Source organism: Siphateles boraxobius, unplaced genomic scaffold, assembly GCF_051911475.1.
Source record: "Siphateles boraxobius isolate OS27281-9 unplaced genomic scaffold, OSU_SipBor_1 20, whole genome shotgun sequence".
Lineage (NCBI taxonomy): Eukaryota > Metazoa > Chordata > Actinopteri > Cypriniformes > Leuciscidae > Siphateles > Siphateles boraxobius.
The window spans coordinates 5,359,901-5,383,593 of record NW_027508811.1 but is presented as its reverse complement, the minus strand read 5'-3'; the positions used below and the strand labels follow the sequence as shown (position 1 = coordinate 5,383,593).

Genomic DNA, 23,693 nt, shown 5'->3' with positions numbered 1-23,693 from the left:
TTGAAACTGAAATTGGGGGGAGGATACAAAAGCAATACAATGTCAAATAAAACGACTTTAATTTGAAAAGCATCACAAATCAATTTGTCCGTGACTGTCGTTGTTCAAATTATTTTTTTTTACATGCTGAATATAAGTAACGTGTGCTGTAAAAGACAAAAAAAGCTTTACCGTGTAAAGGCTAGCCTACAAGCCTCACTGGTTATTACCGTCAATTATCAGGCGCACACCTCTATGCCTTGTTTCAAAAGAAATTGCAAAATTTGTAATATTTTAGTATGGACCTGGTAACAAAGTACATAAGACTTTTTGTGAATCACCAGTCCTCAAAATACAGGATGAAACATGGAGCCGAGAGAGTAAAAATGAATGAAAAGAGGAAAGGGCATGATGCCAGCTGTCAGATCTGAAGCCAGCTGAGGCAGATTTATGGGAAGTGACCGCCACAGCACTTCCTGTTAGGATCCCACCTGTCATAGGGAGCGAGAGAGTTGAACACTCACAAACTCGCGCGATTCCCCCATTTCCTCTAGTTCTGAGCTATGGCCCAGCGGAGCAAAACACAGCATCCTGGCAGCCCTGAGCCCAGAAAGCCCCCTTCTGACTGCAGCCTACCTCAATTGAATGCAACCTACTGTTCTCTGTTTATTTTCCTCAGGAGCAGCTTTACATCACTCATGAAATGACTTCTTTCCATTTTGTCGAACCACATGAAGTCTGAGAACTGTTTGCTGCGCCACCCACCACGTTCCATACACAAAAAGCCCCAAGACACAAAAGCCGTCGAGAAGAAATGAAGATGATTACACTCCTGCTTCCTAATGTAGCAAACGGAAGAATATAAAAAGGAGAGACGCTTTGATGTCTGATGGCTGAAATGAGCATTTACATCTGAATAGGTGTTTCCCTTTGTGATGTCCCCGCTTTTGTTAAGTGACGAAGGCGCGATGCCGGAGACAATGGCGCTCGTGTTTGGTACGGAAAGCGGCTCTGTTTATGAACTCCTCACAATGCAGTTGGACCTGCGTTTTCTGCCGCTTCCCCGGAAGACTTTCTAAGGGATTGGACAGAGAATATATTGTTTGTTATCTGCGGCGGCTCTACAGCTGCTCTAGCGCCTGATTCCTCGGCACTCGGAGAGAGTGGAGGCCCTTATCTCGACATGCACTGAGCTCCTCGGGCTTATGCACGCGGAGGAGACCGCTGCCACTGAGAAGTGTATATTAAAGAGCTCTTAGCTGAGGTATTCACAACATGAGCTTGCTATGATAACCTCATGGAGATGGAAAGCAGCTTGCTAAAGCTAACCCACTCGCTCGATTCTGGATTACTGAAAAAGAAAGCGCGTTGCTCCCAAACAATTATTCACAGAAATATGGTCAAACAAAAGTGGAGCAAACCACTTTGATTGAGAGAGATTATATTTATCTTAAACTTATTTGAAGAGTATTTTTTTTTTAAGTTTTGAGCATAGCCATATGCTAGGTCTATATAATATGTAGCTAGTCCTGAGTAGCCGTAGAGGAAAAAGCAAGGCACCAATATTAAAAGTCTGACTGATATCAATAATTATACTCATTTTATCAGCCAATAAAGAATAAACAAATGATATTAAAATGTTATACAATTTAGTCTAAATAAATAAATAAATAAAAGTTTAAAAAAGTCAATAATTTTTTATGCTACAAGTTAATTTATGCATTACAGCATTATAATGTACAGTATGAAAAATGGATATTCATTTTGAGATGTTTTTTTAATGAATATTTTCAAAGATTAAAATAAATTAAATTAAATTAAATTAAACAATAGTTTTCCACACCCATTAAAACAGATCTAACACCTTGCAATATGTAAACACTCTTAGAATATAGATACTGGATTTCTTTTTTTGCAATTCTAGCTATCATTACAGACTAGCTCTATGTATGTAAAATGATGTCATCAAATCTAAATTAGATACAGCGTAGCTGACGCCGGATGCCTTCTCGTCACACTACGTCACGCTAGCTCCAATTTGAAATGTGTCTCTCCGTGAAACACATTCGGCTCAGTGGGAAGGTAAATCAGAGAGAACAACAGCTGTCTGAGTGGATTCTGAGTTTGGGTCTCTGCTACATAATTGACCCTTCGCAGGGAGTTTGATTGACAGGCGATCTAACCAATCATAATCCGCTATCCGCCGAATCTGCCATTTTTGTCCGACAAAACAGTCAGGAGAGTTTGCAGATTAATGTTGGAGGATTTGAACTTGAAAAACAGAATGTGATGTCTTTCTTCGGTTAAAACAACATCCCTTCTTATGTTCTTTCATGTTTATTTTATGCTATAAATGAACTAGAATCAAGAGATAAGCGCTTCACGAGCAGCTTTAACTGAGGCTCTAGCGATCTCTAACGACACATTAAACAGCCACAATCAATGGCATGCAAAAAATAACCAAATTTGAAGGTTGAGACTTTGTTTCATATCAAAAGTAACCTAGTCTGTCCTGTCTGTCAGTGTGTTGTCAGAGTCCTCTTTGCTCTGGGATGTATTTTTCACTGCCTGAGAACATGACGTGGCGTGAGAGCGGCGAACATAGCAACAGTAACTAAAGGGGGTGGGTCTTTGCGAATGGTCAATTAAGAGGAGACTTTTTCCAAGCCTATGTCTGTGATAAGATCAAATCTCCAGCTGTCTACCCTTCTGCATGCTCCCTCGCTCTCTCGCCTGATTCTTACCTGCTAATGGGGAATTGGCTATTGCATTCAGGTTACAATTTACGCCTGTTTCACTCAGGGGAACCGCCGCATATCTGCGGAATCGGAATCGCAGACTCGCGATGACGCTTGGTTGAATTTGTCAGCTTGTCCTGGCCTTGGATCAAGATGCTCCTTCGGCAGTCCAGGCTTCTCAGGGACATCATAACCCTGCTTTACTAACCCACAGGGTCTGCTAGTTATTAATTTCACATGTGGAGTGGGGATGAGGAGAAGGGTACCAAGACCGTCAACCTCAAGCTCTGCTGCAGATTTTGACAAACAAGCCTTTTTCTGATGTTCCTTCCACCAAGACTTTTTTTTTTTTTTGCTTGATTTCTATTCATTAGGCCAGGGCTGCTAGGAAAGGGCAATGACAGCTCTAAGACCCCCTCAGAGGAATCAGGCACGGTCTCAAAAAGCCACAGACTTACTCCAGGCTATTGGATTAGGTTTGGGGGTTTTTTGTGTCGCCATTCCTGCCAGCTTGAGGGTCTTTCAAGGGAGAGTATAGCAAAAGTGACGATCCAAACAAACATGGGAACATCTCTGAAGGAACACCATGATGTTGGAAACTCACACTTGCTTTCTTGGAGCAAAACAAACCTTGGCACAAAAAAATTACTTGTACTGGAAGGAAAAAGAGACATGTGACTTGTTATGTGACCTTCAAATAAGCCCTTTAGAATATGGTAAGATTGAAGGAAAGGCTCTGGAGAACATTGACACAAAAATACTCAAACATGGACAGCTTGAAGGAAAATCAGAAAAACTTTACTTTTTTTTTTATTTAGTTAAGTTTTTTTAGAATCATTGATATTCTATTGTAGTTTTTGTTACGGTTTTGATTTGGTCTTTATTTTTTATTTTCTGTTGTCATTTTAAAGTGTTAGTAATTTTGTGTGTTTTTTCATTTTCATAATTTTTTTTTGTGTCAATATCGTTTTTTAGTTATTTTAGTTACACTAAATGAAAATGAGAAATGTTGCCTTGGCAACACGGTAAGTTTGAATTTTAGTTTGGTTTAGTTTTTCAATAATAACCCTGCAGTCTGCATGAAAGCAGAATGAGAAAAAAAGAGGTGAATGTAAATGGCCACACAGAATCACATATATATATATATATATATATATATATATATATATATATATATATATATATAGTGCAGGTGCAAACATGTGCCTGCCACTCCTGCTTCAAATGGAAGCCTTGATTGACACGTCAAAAGCACCTGGCCTTTCCTTTTTTTCCAAGACAGCAAATTTAGGTAGCACAATGAGGTCTGTTGACATTGACGAGGCTAAATGTCAATGCTGCCAAACCCACACATCACCTCTACTTGTGGCTCGGCAGCATCCGCCGCTCTCTAAAAAGCACCTGTCGTTTCGGTGTTGTGGCCCCGGAAGGCTTCAATAAAGCTTTTTTTTTGCTGTTTTCTTTGCAAGTGTCAGTAAAACTGAGCTGCAATTTCATTCAAAGAGGCTTTTACGGTACTTACGGCTACTGCCCAGCTCCTCAAACAGATACTGCACCTTCTCCCACTGAGTGGAGTTCTGGTTGGGTGGAGATTCCAAGGGAACAAACGTCCTGAAACAGAGGTTTAAACTTCTCAATCATAATGTCATTATTTACACACTACCATTCAAAAGTTGTAGTAAGATTTAATTGTATTTTTATTTTTTAAGTCTCTTGGTGAGCATAAGGCTGTAAAATAATATTTAACAATAATATATCCTTTTCAAAAACAACAGTATCCACATACACACTGCGCCTTAAAGGGATAGTTCTGTCATGACAACTCTCAGAGTGTTTGGCATGGTAATGGGTATGACAATGTTGATATGTTACAACATACTATTGTGATCAAGTAAGACAATATAGTGTACATGAATTACCCGTAGCAGATCTATACAGGTCGAGCTGGCGTAGGTGGGGGGTGTCTGAAAGCCCGCTGCACTACTATGGCAAAATATAACCAAGTATTTGAAGGTTGAGCATGCAAGCTTATTGGCTACTGAAAAAGCAGGAACCAATCAGCTGTGCCTTATAGAGAATGATGTGATTGCAAGCAGGTTGAGTTAAAGGACCTATTAGCCTGTGCTATCTACAGTTTCATGACAGAACTTTACCCTCAAGTTGTTCCAAACCTTTTTGGTAAGCTATTCTTCTAAATATCTTCTTTTGTGTTCAGCAGAAGAAAGAAATTTACATAGGTTTGGAACAACTTGACGGTGAGTAAATGATGACAGAACTGTCATTTTTTGGGTGAACTATCCCTTTAATATGACCATAAAGCAAACACAGACTCTTCAATCAAATGTACAAACAAATGATCAAATCAAATAGAACAATATTGAATTTTATAAAAGAAAAAATGTATACATGATTTTCAAATATATATTTTGGTTTCCAAAAAAGTGTTTTTATGGGTAAGTTGTGGGGGCACATCCAATGAAAGTTAAAATTCTAATTAACAATAATATACATCATTTATCATTGGAAAAAGGCATGATTAGGCAAGATTTCCTCAAATGTGTTATAAGCTTTAAAGGTGCATTATACAAAATTGACAACTAGTGGTTGAACTGTGAATTATAGTCCCAATTTAAAATATTGGAGAGGGGTTTTTTCCCTGCCAACTTTAGATAAGTGCTCAAGCGGGTTGCCAGATTGATGACACGTAACAGAAACAAGCATAATTGGCAATGGAAAGCGACGAGTGTTACACTGTAAATTGATCAACTAATGTATGTGTTTAAAAATGGTTTTATTGCTGAGACTTTTTAGGTTGTAGGTAGAATGTGTAATATCTGACCCAGTTTGTTTGCTGGCTTCCATTGCTGTGTTTTCCACCAACTTGCAACCAGGGGTGTCAAAATACTATTGGGTAAATTGACAGTGGGCGAGATCTCAAAGAACAAAACAAAACGCGCATGTTCAATGTAGAATAACTGGCTGTAGCATTGTTTTACAAAGAGACAAATATATGTACTTTGTTTCTAAATATCTGCAAACATGGTATTTTTATGCTTTAGTAGGGGGAAAAAAATACATAGAGCACCTGTAAGTGGAGTTACTCAGTGCACCTTGGCTTTACCCAAAAGGCAAATTGTTTTCTTGTTTATGTATGTATATTTATAACTGGCTGACGACACGAGAATGATTACTGTGAACTATCGTGTAGATACCCATGTACTCAGCTCATGAGATGTATCGCCGCGAGCTTTAAAAGCAACCGAGGACACAGTATGCTCACATTCTGAGGAAATACCTGCAACACTAAGAAAGTGAGTCCTCTTCAATGAGGAGAACACTCACAAGATGAGATTGCATAAGCAAATACCTCAGGCTACAGCTGCTCTGAAAAAAATAAACATAAGTTTTAACCATAAGTTTATTCATTTCACTTTATTCAACCATAAGTATACCTAAAAGGCTCTTTCACCTAATCACTAATTATATATATATATATATATATATATATATATATATATATATATATATATATATATATATATATATAATAATTTTAATAAACAGTGCACATTATATTAATTATTATTATTATTAGTATTATTAAAGAGGTATTTATAATACATACATATATAATAATAATAAAACACCATGTACACACTATAATTATATTTATATTATAAAATGTTCCTCATAAGAAGAAGAATTTATATTATCATTCCCATCCCCATTTCAAAGTTTGTCTGGATATCCAAGCAGCAATATAACATTTAAAATGTTTATCATGTTGCTGTTCAAATTCCAATCAAAATATATGACACAACAATCATGCAGCCCTAAAGAACACCAACTGTTAACATCCAGTCAGAAACTTGAGAAAATGCAGCAAAAAAAAGCCACATTTGAATCACAACAGATGTAAAAGGCTGCAAAATAGGGTCAATTTAAATGCAGCCAAATCATTTAGCATCACTGGCATTATCTGAGTGAGTTCATTTGACGCGTCACATCAGAAAAGCTGCGTCGTGCATGAAAATGTCATCTTTTAGGTGTGTCAGTAAATTACATTGTAAACTGTATGTACAGCAAGATGCAGCTTCATAAATCGACCAAGAACTCCGTGAAGGTTTATGCAATGGTTAAAGACTTTTCACATATCTGACCTCTGCATCCAGTCTCTCTGTTGTTTGTCATCATCAATTATGGTCCAAAATACCATGTCAGCAGCAAAATTCTGTCATTTACTCACTCTCATGTCGCTCCAACATGTTTATGTCTTGCGTTCATCTTTGCAACACAAACTACAATAATTGTGAGGTTTCTTTCCCTCTTTTAAAAGACCATGCAATCAAACCTTTGAAGATCCAAAAAGGTCATAAAGGCATCTTAAAAATAATTAATATCAATTCAAAAATAATATTAATTAATCCAAGTCTCGTGAAGAGATATGATCGCTTGTTATGAATAGATGTCATTTAGGGGCTTATTTGACATTTTTTATGATAAAAGGGCTTATTTGACTTTTTTTATGATAAAAGCACATACACAGAGTGCATCAAATATGGTAAACACAGAAGCGTAAACATGCGTCGCATACTAGAACAAACCTCACTGGTTCTTGAGCATAAGCTTGCAAAATATTTACTATAATTGTACTTTATTTAATGTGCTCCATGTTTTTGTGTAGATCTTTATTTATTTGTGAATAAAAGCCTAAATTAAAGCTGCTGTAGGTAACTTTTGTAAAAAAATATTTTTACATATTTGTTAAAACTGTCATTATGTCCTGACAGTAGAATATGAGACAGATAATCTGTGAAAAAATCAAAGCTCCTCTGGCTCCTCCCAGTGGTCCTATTGCCATTTGCAGAAATACACCGCTCCCGGTCAGAAACATCCAATCAGAGCCAGGAGGAATGTCTTAGTAGTGCCAATCCCGCTTGTGTACCCGTCTTTCAAACTCAAGATTGCCGATGTGCTTGAGCTGTGCTAATGGCGGAGAAACAACCTAAACTGCCAATTTCTCGAGTGGCACCTGCTCATAAAACAAAGAGGTAAAAGGAAAAAGACAGATGACAATAAACAAGCGAAAAAGAAAAAATTAGACAGAGCCCATTGACTCTGTGTCAAAACTCTAGCAGCATAACGTAGATAAAATGTCACACACTGTGGTAAGCAACAATTAAAACCTGCTCATTAACAGGCTTGTTGTCATGTTGCTGAAATAATGTACTAGCAAACCTTATCTAGCATTACATATCGCTAGAATAATTACTTCCATACTGTAACGTTAGTTACCGTTATATTAACGTTATCTTACTGGCTATTTATAAATTATAGAAAGAGTGCAACGTTATAAAGTTACATGTATTGCAAAATACATAATGATTTGAGTACCAAGTTTGTAGTCAAAGTATGGGCAGGCCATAGTCAATGTAAAGCATATTGTTGATGTTTCGTCCCTATTAGTGAATGTTCCATAACTGTTTATAATCCGCCGTCATCGGTGGCCCTGCTTACTAGCCTGCGCGTTCACGGCAGGCTCCGCTGTGGGGGAGGAGCTGTGGAGGGAGGAGCTGTGGAGGGGGCTGTAGCGCAGCAGAGAGCAAGGGGGTTGGACCGGTAGGTTGTGCTTGTTCAAATTTTCAGGCTAAGTCAACGTTTTCTCAAAACTCCCTACTGCAGCTTTAAAACGTTTCATCATATAAAGCGACTTTATCTCGATTCATATGGATTACTTTTAGGAAGCCTTATAATCTTTTTGAATCTTCAAGGTTTTGGTTGCATGAACTTTCAATGGAAGAACAGAAACCTCGGAAGATTCATTAAAAATATCTTAGGGGTTTGGAATGAAAAGAGGGTGAGTAAATTATGACAGCATTTTTATTTTTTGGAGGAACTCTCCCTTTAACTTTTACACTGCCAGTTAGAATAATATTGCATTAGATGTTAACTTAAAAGGTCACAACTTAATTATTAAGCAACTTTTGGTGACTAATCGCAGGCTATCAGGACAAATACGATCTGTTGAATAAGGATTTGTCTCAAATGTCCTCATGAGCACATTTCTGTAACCTAAAATGACAAATGGGACACTATACGGTGTCGTGGACTTCACAGACACGCACCAAAGAAGGCCACATGACTGCAGGTCCACATGAAGACATCCATTTGGGACAGGGCCCATGTGTCTAGAGTTTAGAGTAGACCAAGCACGGCATTGATAGAGTGCACTTAGAGCTCTCGAGACATCCCCATGGGTGTGAGAGAGTGAATTGGACTACAGAGGGTGGGAAGGGTCAGCTGTCCATTTATAAGTTCCATCCTTAGCGCAGACCAATCAGAACAGACAAACAAAAAGAAGTCACACTCCAAATGAACAATCACAAACACAGGAACTTTGCGTTTCACCCTGAGAAAAAAGACTATGGAAAAAGCCATCATGCCCCCCCCCATCAGGAACCCTGAGACACAATACTCCTGGTAAAACACTGCACTGGTTCAAAAGGTAAAATGAACACCAAATTGCTTCTGTCCAAAGTGACATCCCCACTTTTAAATTTGGTCCACGCCGTGTCCCTCTTCCCATTCTGCGATCAAAGTAACCCATCCCACTTGGTCTATACGACATGAAGGTGTGATGAAGGTATCCTGCCCCACAGGAACACTATTTAATGGTTGAGAGCACATTAAATTATATGACCTGGTGAGCAGACGTGTTATTCTTGCAGCGGCAAAGAAAATCCATTATGTTTATGCTGCACGAACACTGCTGAGAACAAAAAGTATAAACTCGAGGTTAAATGGGACAAAGCCACAACCATGTATGTTTACACATTTAGCCTGAATCGTGGTTTTTAGTTCAGTTAACCATTGGACACGAAATTGTTACATAGCTTGACAATAAAACGTCCAAGGTCGTGACAATCTTAAGGTTTAAAGATGGCAGATAATTAGATTTTGCCTCATGAGTTTATGCTTTTATTTTGTGAAAACTGTAATAATCTTTTTTTCCAGATTCTTTGGTAAATAGAAACAAAAGCAGAATTTATTTGACAGAAATCTTTTGTAATATTAGGAATTCCATTACTGTCAGTTTGTATCAATTTAATGCATACTTTCTGGAAAACAAAGTAATAATAAAAAATAAAAATAAAAAAAGTAATAAAAACACTTTTAAACGGTAGTGTACCAATAGAATAGTTGAAGGAGGATAACAAATTTGGGTGGAGAAAGAAAAGACTACAAATATTACAAGGTCCAACATTTATATTTGTAATAATAAACCACACTGAGGAATCATACACAATAACACCAGGAATCTGAATCAGAGAGTAAATATGCTATGCTAATGAGTTCATGTTGACTTTAACGTACATTTGATGTCCTGCAGTAGATTTTGAGCTCTTTATAACTAAACTGGGCATATCTAACTTATCTTTAAAGTGGAATATATTGATTGATATCTATCTATCTATCTATCTATCTATCTATCTATCTATCTATCTATCTATATATATATATATATATATATATATATATATATATATATATATATATATATAAAGCTTATATTAAGCTAAAAATAGCAACAAGGATTGGTGTTTTGTCCAACAAAATGCTTTACATTTTCACAGCATTCTGTACAACCGATAGAGGTTGAAGATGAAGACTGAATGATAAAGCTCATATTGACCTCTCCACACACACACACACACACACAGACTACTATATTCCCAAAAAGCGCACTTACCCAATCAAAAGCAGCGCTGAACACACAATCACAAATCCTATTGTATACTTCAGTGCATTTTTCACTTGCTGTAATGAGAGAATACAAACACGTTTATCAAACCGCATTCATCAAGTCATCAATTCATAATAAATCATGCTTTATGTAGAGAGGGCCTATGGGCTGGATATAATAACATATATGCAGCAGTTAACAGTCCCAGTGTCCTTATTTCATTCTCTATATTACTATACTCATGGAGACATTGTGCTCTATTCCAAAACCTAGTGAGCTAATGCAGTGTCCTAACTGAAATGGAACCTTTCATTTCCAGATTTAGATTTAAGAAGTGACAGATTTAGAACATTCTACATAGGCAGCAACTTTAGCCGCTCATAAACAGGTGTCATCACAGAGAGACTCAACTAATAATCGAGTAATTAACCTTGTAAAATAAGTACAGTTTTCATTGTACACACAAATATTTAGTAAAATTTAGCATGTTTAATTTCTGAACTAATCTATTGCTACTTTTGAAATATACATTTAAAATATAATATAATATAATATAATACTTTCTTGCCTCCTTTTCCGGACAGCACCTATGATGCTTTGAAAATGCTGCCTACGCAGGATGCTCAATAGTTTTTGGACTGCAGCCACTTCTGACTGTTTCAAATGAGAGGAAGGAGTGTAAAGATTGAAGAAGCTCCTTAGCATGTAACGTTGCACATCACTGTGGCATCCTTAGAGAACATACTTTGATATTTGAAGTGAGCAGCATTACAGTGAGAAGGATATATTTTTTGTCACTTTATCAACTCACTGCAGTTAAGCCTCTTGCAGATGGAGTGTGGGTAAACTGAACTGAACTGAATTAATAAATGAACTGCCATAACTGTAATCAGGCAAATATCACTTAGCAATACCTCAAGGGCATTTCTGTTGATATCATTGACGCTAACTTTTCTAACCACAGACAGCAAGCCTTGCTTTACGTACTAGTATAGTACACACTATTTATTGACTACAAATAGCTTAACGTAGCTCTTTTCCCACCTAGTTTTTCATTTTGTGTGTAAATTATCCCTGTAATGCTGAAAAGGCGTTCCGTTTTAGAGTGCATGAGTGTACTAGATAGACAGGAAGGAGTGTCAGGTTTACCAAGCACTTGTTGGTGTTGTCTTCATCTTTCTCCTCGTAGTAGAAATACACAAAGGGGATCCAGAGAAAGACGCAGAACAGAATGATGGAATACAGAGCTGTGAAAGAGAAAAGATGGGCAGTTACAAATCTTGAACACAATCAACAAACAGGATCCACATTAAATATACAGAAAATTACTCATGATGTGTTTTGATGTCACAGGGTCAATGTCATGGCACTCATTTTATTGTGTCCAGATGTATTAATGCATTAAAAAAAACATTAAAAAATCAACTTCTATTATGAACGTTTATTTATTTTTGAATACATTTAATGACAAAAAGTTACAAATGTCAAGGTTGCATGAAATTGTAAAACCGAAAGTAAAAAAGGGAGTAATTAATAGGCTAACATTATTTTAAAGGAATGAAAACAATGAGGCAATCTGGAAAATAACTAATCTTTTAAAAATACTAAATATTTATACTTTTTACTATGATTTTTTTCAAAACTTGCTTATAAGACTTCACATTTTCAGGTTTGCTAAATTATACCCTCTGTGGAACAGTGTTTACATTGTAAATAAAAAAATAAAAATAAGACACCAATATGAATTTAAATAAACCGCAAAGACCCCATTTCTAATTAGGTACTTTTGACATTTTATTTTCTTTTGATTATGTCAAGGGCGACAAAAAAGATTTACAAAAATTAAAGCATGATTCAATTATAGCAAATATTAGCAGGACTGTTTCATAGCAGTTCTATAAATGGGCTTCATAAATTATCTAAAGCCAATTTTGTATGGTACACATACTGTATACATGACTACGGACTAAGGGGTATGAATACAAATCAAGAGTGAATTCAGTGTCATTACATGTAAAGATTCCTAGAAACCAATACAACTCCCACATGATGAGTCCTAAGCCCCAAAGCACAGACAAGCTGAAATAATCAAGTTAAAGGAGCAAAGATCACTGATATTGCAAGAGTTTACGTAACAGACTGTGACAGGCAGAGAAAGTGATTTAGTTGATTCCTCTCTTTCCCTATCATGCAATGAATTAAAATCGTCAGCTTGGCCTATTTCAGTCCAGAAGCGGATTAAACACTTTTGTGACCCTTTAAATTGTCATCTCTCCCTTCTCATGTAGGTTACTCAGTTGATACAGGCGATATGAATAACACAAAAGTTGTCATCACAGAGCCCTGGAGAAATGTTTGTATACATGAATGGAATGGATTAAGAAACTGTAGCTAGATACACAAGGAAAAAAAGTACACAAGACATAACCATATCACACAGCACCCAGAACATCTTTCTCCATATAGAAACAGACTATGGGACTATATCAGACTATATCCCATACTGGCATCACACCAGAACGGCTTGCAATGACCTTATGTGAGTGAAAAGAAATGATCCATCATTCTGTCCACGGTCATGTAGGACAAAAAGCTCATTTCCATGAACATGTAAACATGCTCTGCACACATCAGTCAAACGTGTACATGTGTGTTCATTTAGATAGATGTGTGAAAAAGGACAGCGGAGTGCATTTTTGTCGGGGGGGGGGAAAACAAATGTTTTTAACAGCAGGCGAGGAGAAAAACAGAGCAGCCGCAATTTATCAAAATAAAAACATAATGGGATGAAAACGGTTATTGTTATTGTTTCATGAGCCCTGCGGCTGATTTTGCCAGCTGTTCGTGTGCTTTTTCAAAACTTTTTTTTTTTGATTGCTGCACTTTTTCTGGATTACTGTGAGGGATTTGCTCATATGGCTCATATCTGTAAGTGCAGTGGATCAAAGCCGCCCATACAGATAAACTCTGCACTCTCAAACACTCTCGCTATACAATTTACCTTGTTCCATCCGGCCATTGCTCAATTTCTTGTGATTAAAGCATTTCTCATGGTTTTGAATATTTGTGTAAAGCTTTCAAGGGGTTCAAACTATCCTGTATCCTGACAGAAACACCACACAAGTTTGTGTTTTCAAGGTTAAGCCAATGCATCAAACTCTAGACCCGTCCAACACACCCGGAATCCATTTGTTGCAATTAGAAATACAATAACAATTTAAATCGTGTCTGTCAAGAGTGTCTGGTTTTGTTCATTAGCGTGTTTGCTGAGGAAAGCATCCCTGTTTCTCATACTTAGGGTCTAGGTTTTGAACAATGTCAGTTTAGGCTATAGACATAAGTGACGCATCAAACCATGCAGCTTGTCAATGTGTGGTACTTTACTGATATTCACACTTTTCCGCTTATTACTATACTACTGGTTGAAGCCATTGTTTCTTATGTTTTTCTTATATTATTGATATTTTTCAGCTGTGCTTTAATTAGCATGCTGACAATACTGTGCTTTAGCTGTTAGACAGTTTGCATGGTGAATCCTTCTCAGAGATGATGCCTGCAGGTTGGAGGAAAGCATTTACACTTCAACATGAAATATGAAGTATAATTCAAGATGAATGTTTCATGCAGCCTTTCTAAAACAACGGAACGAACCAAAGCAGCCATTATCTCACCGGGAGCTGTAATTGCTGTCATTGAAGCGATGACATTTCACTTTCACATTTACTGGCCCTCGTTTTCCACAGCATGTTGTGTATTTAACCAGTATGCTCTCAGTACTTCAGTGCACCACAGGAAGTGTGTTATTAACGAAAATGCGCAATGTGTTTTGTGACGAGGGACTAATAGGTGTTCTTTTTGCCTGCTTCGTTTGTCTTAATTAAAACTCTTTGGGATTATTGGGAGGGATTGAATGTGTTAAAAGACAGATATACACTGAGAGTAACCTATATACCGGAGCGCCCACCATGGTCGTGATTGTCTGATTATGTTCTTTTTTTTTTTGTTTTGTTTCACGTTCTGACTCATGCTAATAAATCACGTTATCGCCTCAAGAAAGCGTTCAGCCAAGACTGTCTCGGTCGGGAGTTATTTCGGGTTTACAGGGGCTGTCTTCAGAGACATCCATTAGCTATAGATAACCCCCCTTCAGTCTAAAATAGCTTTGTAGCCCCTGAATAAGTGTCCGCTCCTCACCTTCCCATGAATTTATAATGCCTAGTGGTGTCATCGTACATAATACTAGAGCTGTTTCGCTCGCTCAGAATCTGCCAAACAAACACAATATGGAGGCATTTACCATCAGTGCAGGGGGGAAAGTGGAGGAATGAAGAGAACTGCATATTCAGTTTTTTTTTTCTTCCAATTATGATCTTAAGGACAGGTAGATAACTACATTCAAAACTTCCTCTCCAGTCAAAAAAGACCATTTATTGATACTATCAAACTATCTCACAAGAACAAGCAAGTTAAAATATAATGTATTTCAAATTGCCTCTGTCAATGCAAGTCCATCCGTTCATCCATCCAACATCATTATTACTTATGTTTGACTTTGTTTTTTTAGTTAGTTAGTCAAAAATGTGGTTAATAATCTTTATGCAGAAAGTGTCACAGTGTCTGGTTGTGTTTCCCTGGGGTTCACTAGAGATCCTCGTTGTCACGGTGTCATTCACTATAGACTACATCTCCCAGCATTCTGTTCTGCCACTCATTATTCATTATCACACTCAGCTGTTCCCACTCACCTTGTTAGTGTCTGTCTACTTATACCCTGTCTGTTTTATCACTTGTTCTGGAATCCTTGTATTTTGTCCCCACACTTTGGATCTCGTTTGGTGTGTCTTGATCTGTGTATGTTCTTGTCTTTGGATTGCTTACATGGTATTTGACCCCTGCCTGGACTGGTTGTGAGTATGGATTATCCTTTAATAAACACTGCAATGGGATCTATTTTATCTCTCGTGTATGTGTCGTGACAGAAAGGGTATGCATTTATTTGTTTATGCTTGCTATTACCGAAACAATTGATACGTAGTAATCATATTGTCTGTTGACCCATGAAACATTATATTCAAATAAATAATCCACCAAAATTTACAAATCCGACTGTTTATGAGGATACTCACCAATATGGCATTTTGACATACTTTTGTTGAATGCATTATTATATGCAAGTACTCAATTCAGTACTGGTGCGTGCGCACAGAAAACAGTGTGCAAGTACAGAATTGAGTTCTCTTTTCTCTTGTATGGTTTAAAATCACTTGCAAGTTTAAATTGAAAAGACTTAAAAACACGTTCAAATGATAAACTTTTGTGAATACGCAGCACTGGCCCAATGTGACAATTCCGTCAACTGTCCCGAGTCTTTAACTGCCCCGGGCCATCGGGCAGTCCTTATTGTCCAGCCTTGGTAAAAACTTTAATAATGTGAAATATTATTACAATTTAAAAGAATTGTTTTAATTTCATAAAGCTTTGTCTGTAAATTTGATTTAGATAATTTAAAACACTTACTCACATACAAGAGCAAGGGGGCATTGCAATTTATTTTCATGCACTAATGTAAGCCAATCATAACAGTGGCCATTTACTGATAATCCTTAAAGGAGTCGCCAGATAAAAAAACGAAATGAGGGTTAAAAACAATCATTTTTGCACAAAAAAGTGTTATTAACATTTATAAGTGAACATTAAGGAATATATTAAAATGATGAAAAACAAAATCTGTCATGACCCCATTTTTGGACATTGACATAAGACAAAACAGCAATGCATTCATTTCAACAGGTTTTGGCTAATAACAATGGACTGTTTGCCTACAGACACCAAAGCAGGACCATTCAATGCTAATGGCACACATTGTTGCTCTCGTTCCCCAGTCTGTGAGCTCATGGCATCCAACCAGTGGGTAATATTAATCATAACAACATGAATATTAACACAGCGAGGGAATAGGCAGCACTGCATTGCTGCAGATCATCCATTTCAATCTAACCAGATCTAATGGGAAAGCACCTGACTGGGGAGAAAAAGTTTAGCATATTAATCCCCCTGACAAAAAGAAGAGGGAGCTAAATAATTAAATGACCAACCTCGGTCCTCCGCTAAGTTCAGGCTCCTTTTATAGCACTCTGGCAATTCCCCCTTAGGTGTGGAGACGAGAGGGGGATACTGCGAGACACCCAGTTCGGACTCGTAAAAACACACTTGAGAATTCAGACTCATCTTCTGGGTATGGTTAGTTTGATGGCTATTAGTTTAAGAGAGTTCTGAGTTGTTACGTATTCCTTCAAGCTAAAATAACAATCGTGTTATTTTAAAACTAAATGTGCAAGTGTGTCTTCTGGGGAGAGTTGGTTTATTTAATTTGCTCGTTTCTTTACAACTCTAATGCACTGTGAAGAAGTCAATGGCTGCTGACAACATACTTTTGCTAAATTAAAGCTTATTTTGTTTGTAATTTTGTTGCCGATAGCAACACTTTGAATAGCACGTGATCTTAAAGGGGCAGTTCTCCCAAATTGTCATTGTTTATTCTCATGTCTTTTCAAACCCATCTTATTTCCTTTGTTCCGTTGAACAAAAAAATGAAAAGTTAGGCAGGACATTGTCTCAGCCTCAGACGCCACACCCACGGACCGTTGGCTGCACATCTGATGCAAAAGGTACACAAAATTGAAAATACTTCAGGAATTTCAAAGTCATCATCTGATGAGTACTACAGCATTTCCAATAGACGTGTGTTCTACGTGTCTTTAACGGCCCACCTGGAAACAAAGCCGTTGTGATGCCAAATCCCTGCATGGAAGAACAAAGCCATCGTGTTTACAACTGAGAAAAATGCGTGCTTATCACGATCAACTAAACGCTGGATTTTCAAAAGTATGTGAAGTATGTGTAGGAACTGAGAGCTAATCAGACAGATATGACTACTTAAAACTGTGAAAAGAGCCAAATTCCACAGAGAGACCGACACTCAACACTCATGACCATAAAATAGGAAGATCCTGTTGTTTTGGTGTCATTCAGTCTAGAAAAAGTATTTTTAAGTCCATGATCACTTGTAAGTGTTGGTCCCAACTAGAGAACAAACACTTAAGATGTAAACTTTAACAAGACAGTTTGGTTCGAAGATGCCACATCTAGTTAACGCCAAAGGTTGCTTGATTGCCAAGACAGAGATCCAAAAGAGATCGTCTTTTTAAAGACCTCTGTTTGACCCGACCTCTTGAACACAGGACTGAAATCCTTTCAAAAAACACAGAGACTACTTTTAGACATTAAAATGCATCCGTTCATTCCAGAACAATGCTAGACATCTGCAGACTTGTATAGACTTGTAATCAAACATAATTCAACTGCATTATTCTATATCATATCTACAACCTATATATGTGACAATTATGCTTAGATCACACATAATTCATGCAATTGTTCAAACTATTGAATGGTTTATTGGAGGTGTGTCTTGTTTACTATCAGCGTTAATGGTTTTTCATTTCTCAAATTGTGGTATGAATCAAATCTGTGAAAAATGTATTGTACTCTTATTAGAGAAATCATTTCTAAATTGTACTCTGCTAGAACGGGAAAGTTAAGAGACCATGTGACTAATCAGACAACATGTAATTTATTTGAGAGGAGGAGAAATAATCACACCCCGAATTGAAGACAACGTCTAACTAGTCAGAACTCCAAAGGACACGGACAAAGAATAAGAGATGAGAGGACGAGAAGATGAAATAACAGAGACGACATCAGATCAGATTTAGGAGACCTGTAAAATGGGTTAAGACCAGACAGCTTCATATAAGCCATCTAATTACTCTCATCTCACTTATTTTATTTCTTTACTAAGTTTCTTTTCTTTTCCGTTGAGACTCTCGTTCCATTCATCCGCCAACACACAAGAACGTGATTGGCCTCCCAAAGACGTAAGTTTAGACACGATGAGACCCCCAACGAATTAACGAACATGGAAATCAATTTCAGAAAAGAGGCTACAGAAGAGAATCCCCATCAAAGACGACAAAAAAACAAAAGCAAGTAATGCCTTCAGATTCTAGCTAACCTGGTGCATTGATATTTAATTTATTAACCCTGCCTAAGAAACGATAGAAGGGTTAAATTAATGCTTGATGGTTCGTTCAGGTCAGGTCTTATAAAGTGCACAGATTGCAAGAAATTTGGGATTTCATCATTTCACTCTCTTAAAACTCATTATTTACTCCCTTTCTTTCTGAAACTCGTGTGAGTGTGTGCTTATGTGTTAGAGATTAGTTTTGTGTTAGAACAATCAAAGTCTCGTTTGTATTAAAAGAGAAGTATTCTTCGGTTATGTGCTTATAAATGTAATATCTTAAACTGTTGACCTTCTTACCTTGCTAATAATAGTGTTTTTACTATAGTTTGGATATTAATATCTGCTACAGAGGTGATAGTTACCTCCCGTAGTACAATTGAGCGTTGGGCGATTCAGTAGTTTGGCCGTAAAATAAGTGATTCCTTCAAAATTCCCTGTAAATTAATTAATAATTCCCTTGAGCTAAATTGACCGGTTTCCCTTACATATGTAAAAGGTTCATAGCATATACTCTTTAAAAGGCATCCAACAGTCATCCACGCCGGTGTGTTAATGTAGGGACATCGACTTTACATTTTCACGCACTTAAACATAAACGAAACAAACTGTAATTGGTTGCTTTACATGTCAGTCAGAGGGCCTCCAGGCGGTCCTTGGCCTATGAAAGCTGCTATGGAGTCAATACCGTCTGCCATCAGTCTGAAGGTCTAGCTACACGAGACAAGGCAGAACATGTTCAATCTGCTCTTTTCCATACCTTCCAACTAATTTTAATCTTTTACAGATTTTGGTCTGAGTAAATTGACAAACTTTTCATTTTTTGGTGGACTATTCCTTTGAGGTGCATTGTAGTATTCCCCGGTTGTTTTTTTGACCCCAGCAAACTAGTTTCACACTCTCACTTGTCTAGCTACTTGTGAATACGTGAACGATCAGAGGGAGATATTTTAATAGGTTCCCTAGTTTAAATCTCATTAGCAAATATGGCAATAGATCTGGGAGTTTCTTGTGAATTGTCTGTTTAAATTAATTGGGGTCACGACACTGTATTGACCAATTCGTTTACCTCATCACTCAAAAGTCAATCAAAACCATGAATACGGTTTGTCAAAAGACTAACTAAAATATCAAAATATCATTATGTAGCTATAATCCCCAGCCCTAGGTTGTCATCATGTACATAAAATTCCACCACATCGAAGACAAAGCCCTGAAGACTCCTCTGACATTATCGGTAAAAAATACTTGAGTATGTACTGTGAAAGGGGTAAAGCAAGAAAGAATCAAAGTTTCACAGGCCTCACAGACATCAGGGTCAAATGTGGAGGAATCGCCCCCTGAAATGACAGTATAACCTTTAAGTGTGAAGCTTGACAGGTTTTTTTCAATTTAATGTTTTACCTCGAGCCCATTATAATCTTTTTTTTTAAACTGGAATTCAAAAAAGTCTTCAATTTAAGTATATATTTGGTGAATTTAAAAGAATATACCACTAATGTACAGCTTAGCTGTATTAAAGAAAATTATTTAGATTCAACTATCAGTTTTAGAAAAAACAAAGGAACATGTACAGTAATGGAAACCTGGAAACATCGTTCCAAAGTTTAGTTGTTGTTTTTTAAGAAATTAAGTATATTCAGCAAAGATGCAACTGATTAAAAAGTGACAGTAAAGACATTTACATTGTTAAAAAATATATTTTTGTAACAATAGATTACTTCTATTGTTCTTTTGAACTTCCTATTAATCAAAAACTTAAAAATGTATCGCAGCTTCAACAAAAATATAATGTTTTTAACTGATAAATTAATAATAAGAAATGTTTCTTGAGCACCAAATCAGCATATTAGAATGATTTTCTAGTCAGAGACTTGCTTTGCTATCACAGGAATAATTTACATTTTAAAATATATTTAAAAAGAAAACATGTTATTTTAAATTGTAAATTGTAATTTCACAATAATACGGTTTTACTGTATTTTTTTTTCAAATATTATTTAACAATATTATTGTTTTTACTGTATTTTTGATCAAATAAATGAAGCCTTTTTGAGCATAACAGACTCTTTACAAAAATACTACAAAATCGTACCAACGCCATACATTTGAACATTAGTTTAATATAATACAATGTGCAAATGTCACACTGTTTTGAAAGTATAACCAAAAAATTTTAACATTACACACGTAAAAGTCTAAAATTAGTTATTCAGTATAAGAATTCATTTTATTTGCACTTTGTTAGCAGAAAAAAATTATGAATAGTCCTTTTGTGATGGGAATTTAAGAGTAAATGAAATTCTGGTACCATGCTATCAATGTAGCAATGATGTAAATGCCACATAATTCCTGTGAGTGCAGATTACTTTTGATAAACGGTGCTTTACACATGCTTTAACATGTTAAACAGAAATGTATCCACTCAGAAATGTCCTATTAGTAGGGAGGTTAAGCCCAAAAAATAGGCCTTTGACTTTAAGTCATGATGCAAAGGTCTCCTTTGGTATGGAAGTACCTTTGGGTCATACAAATCAATTTATCCTAAGACACAAGTGAGATCACACTTTGTATCAGAAATAAACATTTTTTTTCAAAAATGGCCGCCAATGCGCCGAAAATACTCTAGAGCCCATATCTTTGCTTATGTTATCGCTATAATGACAAATTTGGTGTCAAAGTGTACATTTTTGGGGTCAAGGAATCCAATAAAATTGGTTTCAAGTTTTAAAAAATAATAATTTTCCCCATACTATGACAATTGGGGTAAATATGCACATTTCACATAAAAATTGACATCAGAGTGACTTTACTTATCTTTTCGTTCAAAAACTTTAATTTTGTATTTAAGCAGTGCAGCTAGTTCTGTACATTACATTTGTCCTAAGTAGCATGAGATTTCGACCAGTCAGGAGTAGCCTATAGCATATCAGTTCCTGCAACACATCCTATCTGCACCAGGAGCTGTGACAGCTGTTGAAGGTCAGAGGTGACAGGTTAAGACTTTGAGGTTCGTATGACTTTCTCATTAAATAGAAAAATGTTTTTAATGTTATATAACTAATAAATAGCTAGCTAGTTGACTATGGAAAAAAAACCTTAGAGGGAAAACCTGTTTTCTCGAGAATACTGAAGCCAAAAATTATACTTATAATTTTTATTAATTTAAAACACACTTTCTGCAGCTAGCAGACCAAGGCGAGGCAGCTTGCGCACCTATTGGATGCTATGCGGCAACTGCTGCAACCTATCGAGGCACTGCACGTGACGTAAGCACCAATGAGTGGGCGTGTGGGCGAATGGGCGTGGCTTATGCCTATATAAGCCAGAGCTCGATAAGATGCTCCTTGGTTTTCATTGACTGAAGCGAAACCAGATGGTAGCACAAGCACGGCAGGGATACGCAACAGTCATTCCCTCTTCTAGAGAGAACCGAGGTTACATTAGTAACCGTGACGTTCTCTTACGAGAGTACTCTCATGTTGCGTAAGCTAGCTTACGCTACGGGAATCCAATTTAAAACGCTGTGCGTGCTAAATCTACCACAACACTGACCCAAGGGCGAGCGCCCTGAGTTCATATGATATGGGGATATAAAAATGGGCAGCTAGACCTTTAGATCGGCCACCAAACGAAACAAATAGCTGTCCTGACCGTCTGAAAGCAGCCGAACGTTCCACGTAAATTCTAAGGGCCCTAACCAGGCAAAGGAGATTCACGTCAGACTCGCTGTCAGATCCGAAGAGAGAATGTCAGATTGAAGAGGCGGTGGTACCAGTACCAGTCGGTCGCCTTCCAAGGTTTCAGAGCTGCGACGCATTTCTGATTGACCCTGAGGCGAAACAGATGGCCCAGCATTTTCTGAAATCTCTTGAGCGGGACTATAGTGCCGCAATGTTCAGTATCCGCTCTGGCGATAGTCACGCTGTCATTGACAGCGAGATCAGCTCTGTGCCCAGAAAGGATATTTCCTGGCTGGGGGACAGCGAACTCTTCGCCCAATTGACTGTGAGACCAAGATTCTCGAGGTGTTCCAGTAATATGGTCCTGTGTTCTATGAGCTCTGAATGAGATCGAGCTAGAATCAGCCAATCGTCCAAATAGTTCAAAGCTTGTATGCCCTGAAGTTTCAGGGGCGCGAGAGCAGCGTACATGCACATCATAATATACAGGATGCCAGGGACAGGCCGAACGGTAGGACTGTGTATTGATATGCCTGGCCCTCGAAGGCGAATCTCAAAAATCGCATGGGACGAGAGAATGTCAGACTCGCTGTCAGATCCACAGAGACTTGTGCTCTGAAAGGAGTGGCAAGTACTTTGGGGACATAATCATGTCTTGGTTTGAGGATGACCTTGGAGTCATTAGGCCCAAACTCAAGGCACGACGCGCTAACAGAAAGTGCGTGTAAGTCACCCACCAGCTTGACTGAGGCGATAGCCACCAGAAAGGCTGTTTTCAATGAGAGATACTTAAGGTCCACAGACTGTAGAGGTTCGAAAGGGGCACCCTTCATGGCCTCCAGGACCAAGGAAAGGTCCGAGGGGGGGCAAGGAGGGTTCATCCTTCTAGCTCCCCTGAGGAAGCGGACTACAAGGTCGTTCCTACCCAGTGACTGGCCATGCGAATGTTTGACAAACGCAGCAATAGCCGCCACATATACCTTGAGCATGGATGGGGATCTACCCTTATCCAAGAGCTCCTGTAGGAAGGAGAGAAACTCCGACACCCCACAATCTTGTGGATCCAGGTTGAGAGCTGAGCACCAACCTGAGAACACTGACCACTTGGAAGCACAAAGCCGTCTAGTAGAGGGCGCTCTAGCTTGCGTAATCGTGTTTAACACTCCGTCGGGGAGACTGACAGGTACATGTTAATGGCCCACACATGCAGAGCCCAAAGCTTGGGTCGTGGGTGCCAAATCGTACCCCCGGCCTATGAGAGGAGATCTCTCCTCAACGGGACAGGCCACGGAGGCAAGCTCTGAAGCTGCATCAGCTCCGGAAACCAAACTTGGTTCGGCCAGAACGGAGCTACTAGAAGTACACAGGAACCGTTCTCCCTTATACGCTTGATTACCTGTGGTAACAGCATGATCTTAGGGAAAGCATAGAGAGGGCGGCTGGGCCAGTGATGGGCCAGCGCGTCC

At 37.8% G+C, this 23,693-nt stretch overlaps 1 protein-coding gene across 1 annotated transcript in view; it reads right to left on the bottom strand.

Annotated features, from left to right (window-relative positions):
- Window positions 1-23,693, bottom strand: part of lmbrd1 (LMBR1 domain containing 1) — a 99,077-nt gene that overhangs the window by 54,350 nt on the left and 21,034 nt on the right. The window contains exons 4-6 of the mRNA XM_077236474.1: window positions 11,611-11,708; window positions 10,468-10,535; window positions 4,240-4,328 (exon numbers count right to left, since the gene is read on the bottom strand). Coding sequence (XP_077092589.1) covers window positions 4,240-4,328; window positions 10,468-10,535; window positions 11,611-11,708 — 255 coding nt within the window. The remainder of the gene's footprint in view (window positions 1-4,239; window positions 4,329-10,467; window positions 10,536-11,610; window positions 11,709-23,693) is intronic.